The 6000-nt window shown below is 40.8% G+C and overlaps 1 protein-coding gene across 2 annotated transcripts in view; it reads left to right on the forward strand.

The window, feature by feature from the left end:
* Nucleotides 1-4290, forward strand: part of DHX57 (DExH-box helicase 57) — a 62449-nt gene extending 58159 nt beyond the window's left edge. For both annotated transcript variants that reach the window (XM_081483222.1, XM_081483223.1), the window contains exons 23-24: nt 1722-1922; nt 3666-4290. In XM_081483222.1, the coding sequence (XP_081339348.1) occupies nt 1722-1922; nt 3666-3809 (345 nt within the window). In that variant the 3' untranslated portion in view covers nt 3810-4290. The remainder of the gene's footprint in view (nt 1-1721; nt 1923-3665) is intronic.
* The last annotated feature ends 1710 nt before the right edge of the window (nt 4291-6000 follow it).

Genomic DNA, 6000 nt, shown 5'->3' on the forward strand with positions numbered 1-6000 from the left:
TCCTCTCTAAGTTGCTCCTTACTCTTGTTCCACCACTGTATAGTATGCGTTTTTCTACTGTTGCATTTATCACATTCTTTTATGGTTTATGGTATGTCTCATTCATAGACTTTCGAAATTCCTGAAGACAGGAATTGAATTTTATTCATTTCCACATTCTCAATGTCTAGCATGGTGCCTAGCCAGCATGAAGGCAGATGTTCAACAAAGCTTCACCTCGATAAAGAGATGGAGGAAAAGAGAATGAAGAGAGTTTGAAGTGTGAGGGCTGGTCACACTTCCAGAACCTGGAACTACTAAATGAAGTGTCAACAAAGCATGAAAAACATCTCCTTAAGCTCAGAAGAGTCTGAGGACTAGACCATCTGCCCTCTCCACTGCATGTGTACTTAGCAACCAGGGGCCCAAGTTATCTCCACTCCTCTCCTGAGTTTACCATGCCATTTCTGCAGTAAATCTAAGTCATCCATGCATCCCGTCAGTACCTGCCAGCGCCTCTGTGCCAGGCACTGTTGTAGGCCATGGAGGACAGCAGATGAGCTAGGGAGACATGATCTCTGCCCTCAGGGAGCTTACGTTCTAGAGGGGAAGACAGGCAAGAAATAAGTAAACAATCTCAAGTTAATGACAGATGTTAGAAAATAAAACCATAAGAGATTGAGAGTGACAGGAGAGGGTTTTTTTTTAACTATAGTTGACATTAACACAATATTGTAAATCAGGTATATAGCTTCAGATTCACTTCTGTTATACGTTACTACATATATTGACTATAGTTCCCTGTGCTATACAGTAAATCTTTGTTGTTTATCTTTTATATACAGTGGTATCTATTAATCTCATATTCCTAATTTACCCCTCCCTCTCCCAAGAGGGGCTGTTTTACATAGCGTGGCCAGGGAAGAACTCTGAGGAGAAACAGTTGGACAGGTCCTAAATGAAGTAAAGGGCAAGTCATGCAGGTATCTCAAAGAAAGCATTCCAAGCTGGGGAAATAAGTGCAAAGACCATGAGATGAGAACACATTTGGTGTGTTCCGGCAAATGCAAGAAGGCAACCAGTGCAAATGAGGGGGAAGGTTAGGGGTGGCGGTGACAGAAGAGTTGGGATAAGCAGGCAGGGATCAGGTCGTGTAGGACCTTGTAATCCACAGTAAAGATCTGAGATTTTATCCTTGGGAAATCTCAGGAGGGTTTTGAGCCCTAACTGGTTTTTAAAAGATCACTGTGGCCACCGTATGGAAAAGAAACTGTGAGGATGCAAAGGGGCAAGTACATAGGAAGCCACTGCAGTGGTCTGTATGAGATGATGGTTTGTACGAGGTGGTAGCTGTAGAAGTGGAGAGCCTGTGTCAGTTCATTGTGTATTTTGAAAACAGAACCATCAAGACTTAGTGATGATAGAGTGAGGGAGAGAAAGCAATCAAGGATGCTTCTAAATTTGGGGCTTGAGCAACTGGGTGAATGGGAGTCTCACTTACTGAGATAGTGGATCTGACAAGCATGGGAAAATGGAGAGTTCCCTTGAACATAAGAAGTCCAAGATACTTGTTAGCTGTCCAGGTGCAGACATCCAGTAGGCAGCTGCAAGTACAAGGCTAGAGCTCAGGGGAAGGTACAGGCTGAAGGTCATCTGGGGAGTCACTGGACAGGTGACAGGTAAATCCCTGGGACTGGTGGGATTCTGCTTATGTCGCCCATGACATCACTGTCATGTTCCAGGTCAGACACTTTGACAGTCCCTACCTGCTGTACCATGAGAAGATCAAAACTAGTCGCGTGTTCATCCGAGACTGCAGCATGGTGTCTGTGTACCCACTGGTCTTGTTTGGAGGAGGCCAAGTGAATGTGCAGCTCCAAAAGGGAGAGTTTGTTGTTTCCTTGGATGATGGTTGGATCCGCTTTGCAGCTGCTTCCCATCAGGTAAGGGATAAGGGGCTCAGATGATATGAAATACAGGGCATTCCTTCAGGGAACAAGGACAACAGAGCTGAGTTAGAGTGAATGACGCGTGTGCAGGGGACACTGAGCAAGACTGAGGCTGAAGTAAGGCCAGGGGTGGAGCTGTAGTAAGAGCTGAAGAAGTGCCCTGGGAGGGAAAGCCCAGGACAGTTGTGTGAAAGGACAGAAGCTGTGAGTGAGGTGTTGGAGCTTTCTGTTATAGAAATATAGATTCAAAGAAAACATAGATGAGCAGAAGTAAGGAAAAATTACCCTGATTCCACAGCCACCATTAAAAAAAAAAGATAATGTGTCTAAATATTTTTATTCTCAGGTCTCAAATTATTCAGTATATGGAGTCTCTAGAAAACATTTAAGGGAGACTATATTCAAGAAAAAATTTTAACATTTGCATCTGTTGGAAATCTTCTAATCTTCTATTGCAGGGGGCAGAAACACCAATTCAAACATTACAGTGAAATACACCAGTGAATTCCCTTTAAAGTCTAAAGCAGCACTGTCTAGGAAAAATATATGTGGCACATACCTAATAATTTTTCTAGTAGCCACATTTAAAAAAAGTAAATAGGTGAAATTAATTTTAATGTATTTTATATAGCATAATTTTAATATATTTTATATAGCATAAAACATTAAACAGTTTTAATTATATCATGTAATCAATATAAAAAGTTGAGATTTTTATATCCTTTTTCATACTAAGTCTTCAAAATCTGGTGTGTGTTTTATAGTCACAGTACATCTCAGTTTAGACCAAGCACATTTCATGTGTCATGAGATTAGCCACATGGGACAGTACAGGTCAAGAGGGCCAGGCAGGGTTGGTTTGATTCAACTGCTTAACAACAAAAGCGTGGCTGGCCCCTGGTATAGGATGGTGACAGAAGAGTTGGGATAAGCAGGCAGGGATCAGGTCATGTAGGACCTTGTAATCCACAGTAAAGATCTGAGATTTTATCGTTAGGAAATCTCTGGAAGGTTTTGAGCCCTAGCCTCATGTCCATGCAGCACGTACTGCCCAAAAGTGGAGACAGAATGCTGCCTTCCTGAAAGCACACCTCTTCTTCTAAACCGGTTCCTGTCGCTGAAGAATGTCATAGCCTCTAAGGCCTGGATCCCCTGAACCATTCACTCTGGTGCATGGCATGAGCCTATTTGATTAGATCAGAGTGTCTACTTCAGGGTTGCCACACAGTGGAGAAGCCAGACAGATGTTAGCAAGATGTCCACAGTGGCACTACATCCGCACAAGCAATGTGGTGCTATCTCCCACCCCACCTCCTCACCAACCAAAGCATAAAAATTCCAAAGTTAAAGAGATTTTTTGGTCTAATGTCCGCCATTTTAAAATTTCCATTTTCCTGCTTCTCCTCTGGGAGCTAATTGTAAAGTTGACCAAGCTTTAACATGCAGAACACTGCATAAAAGCCATTTCTGGATTTATTCTTTTCTTTAAGTGAGATGTGACAGAGGAGCCTTTCTAAAATGGTCCCCAGTTAGTACACTACAGAGCTGTATGTTCCTATAATTGCATCAAGAAACTTTAGGAGCACTTTTAGAGGAAAAAAAAAATGTTTCGTTCTCCCCCCGTGGAATTAATAGCAGAGACCTAGAACAATGATCATCACAACTGGAGAATTTCCTTTAACCACCTTTCCTCCCCTGGTGGTTCAAGCACTGCTTATATCGCAACTTTCATTTTAGGTGGCTGAATTAGTAAAGGAACTTCGTTGTGAACTTGACCAGCTCCTCCAGGATAAGATAAAAAATCCAAGCATAGATCTGTGCACCTGTCCTCGAGGGTCACGGATCATCAGCATGATTGTGAAACTTGTCACCACACAGTAAAGACCTGTTGCGGAGAGTTCTCACTCCTCACCTGCTTGCTCAGCTGGGAACTGATCGCAGCACTTCTACACCCAGCTGCAGTGCACAGGGGCGCCCTGGGGAAGGAGCCCAGGGCAGGCTCTGCTGAGTCAGCTGCGGCCACACACACCTTTAGGGACATTTTCCAGACTGAGTATTGCTAACCAAGCAGTGGGCACTCCTGGCACAGTTTGGAGTGTCAATGTGCCAACCTGCCTGGTTTTTTTTTTCTCTCTCTGACTGCCCTGGAATGAATGAAATTCATCTGATAACACAAAAGTGAACATTTAATACAGTTCTTTTAATCTGTTTCTTTCCTGCTTTTTATTAGAGTGAGATAGGGGCATGAGGAGAAATACCAGTTGTTTTTAACTGTCATGAAAGCTTAACTGAGAGAAATCAGAACAGAGAAGGGAAAAAAATCATGTGAGCAAGAAAAATTAAAACTTCATTTTGAGCCATAGGTCATTATGTAAACTTCATTTGTGAGGGATTTATTTTTACTCATTAAAATTCAGCTTAAAAAAAGTTGAGTTCTTATTTGTTATTAAAATGTGAGTGGTTTTATCAGTAACACTCTTATTCTTAAAAGCAGAACAACCTGGGTGTTTTCATTCTCTTTTGGGTTTTCCATTTATGAGTCTTACTCTGTCTTTTGAACTCGCCCGGATCTAAGGGCCACATTTCACATTACCCGAAGGGGAATTTTAATGGTATTCTCAGAACATAGTTGGCATGGTTCAGGTTCATGGAGAAAGTTGCCATGCTAGTGTCAAATTTACAGCCATAAAAATACCTTCTATGAGAGTGCTTATTTTCAGTCACCAGTTAGGTTAATGCAGCACTCACATTTTGAAAAAAATATGAGTACATTTACCTTGGCTAGATAGTTTTCAGTGTCCAGGACGAATTCCAGAAAAATCAGTGGAAGATGTATTCTTGTATGTGTAGCCCTCAGGTAGAGAGTTACTCCAGGTTTCCCACTACAGATAGAATTCACACTAACTCAACAAAAGCACCTCAGTGAAGGATGTTCACCTTTCAAGCTATTATTTTAAGTTTCCAGGAAACCTCCTAGACTGTCCAAATGGTCACATATATCAGTGGTCCCCAACCTTTTTGGCATTAGGGACCAGTTTCATGGAAGACAATTTTTACATTGACTTGAGTAGGGGGGAATGGTTTGGGGATGATTCAAGCATATCAGCCCCACCTTAGATCATCAGGCATTAAATCCCGGAGGTTGGGGGCCCCTGGCATATATGATATCACTTATGTATAATCTAAAGAAAAGATAAGTAATTCAAACAAACTTATTTACAAAACAGAAACAGACTCACAGGCATAGAAAACTTACGGTTATCAAAGGGTATAGCAGGGTGGGAGGTAGAGAGATGGGAAAGAAATTTAAGAGTTTGGGATTAACATGTACATACTACTATGTGTAAAATAGGTTAACAAGGACCTGCTATACGGCACAGGGAACTATATTCAATATCTTGTAATAAGAAGAATGAATATACTCAATATATGTATAACTGAATGACTTTGCTGTACATTTGAAACAACATTTTAAATTAACTAGATCAATCCAAAAAATAAATAAATAAATCCTATCACTCTCTAGATGTACCAGACTGAAAAAGTTTGGAAAGCCTTGACTGAAGGCATTCATAAGAAAATCCTCACCCCAAACTAAATTTCTTAAGCTCATCATTACGATTTTGAAATAAGAAATGAAATTGGATTCTTTGTGATTCAAGTCAGAATGCAGTAGTATTTCAAGGTGAAACTGGATTTCCAAGCACTAATAAGATGGTCAGCTTTTAATGTTAATTTTATGAAGTCTGTAAATGATTTCTCAAATATTTGTTTTACAGGAATCTAGTTAGGGAACAATATTAAATGAAGTTCTCACTACAAAATTAGCCGACACTGCTGTTTTGTCCAAACACTGCTGTTTTGTCCAACATGTAACTGGGAAGTTCTCAGGAAATGAAAATAGCTCAACACTTTGGGAGGTGGTCAGGTTGATAAAACATTAGCTTTGTCTTCCTTCTGGAGTTCCATATCTGAATGTTACAACTCAAACTCCCTGACAAGTGATGAACTTTAGTCTTTATCCTCCCCATTCTGTTATCTGAGCAGTTTACTGTATCAAAGCATGCAGACT

Source organism: Giraffa tippelskirchi, chromosome 4, assembly GCF_054371585.1.
Source record: "Giraffa tippelskirchi isolate mGirTip1 chromosome 4, T2T-mGirTip1v1.2.pri, whole genome shotgun sequence".
Taxonomy (NCBI): Eukaryota; Metazoa; Chordata; class Mammalia; order Artiodactyla; family Giraffidae; genus Giraffa; species Giraffa tippelskirchi.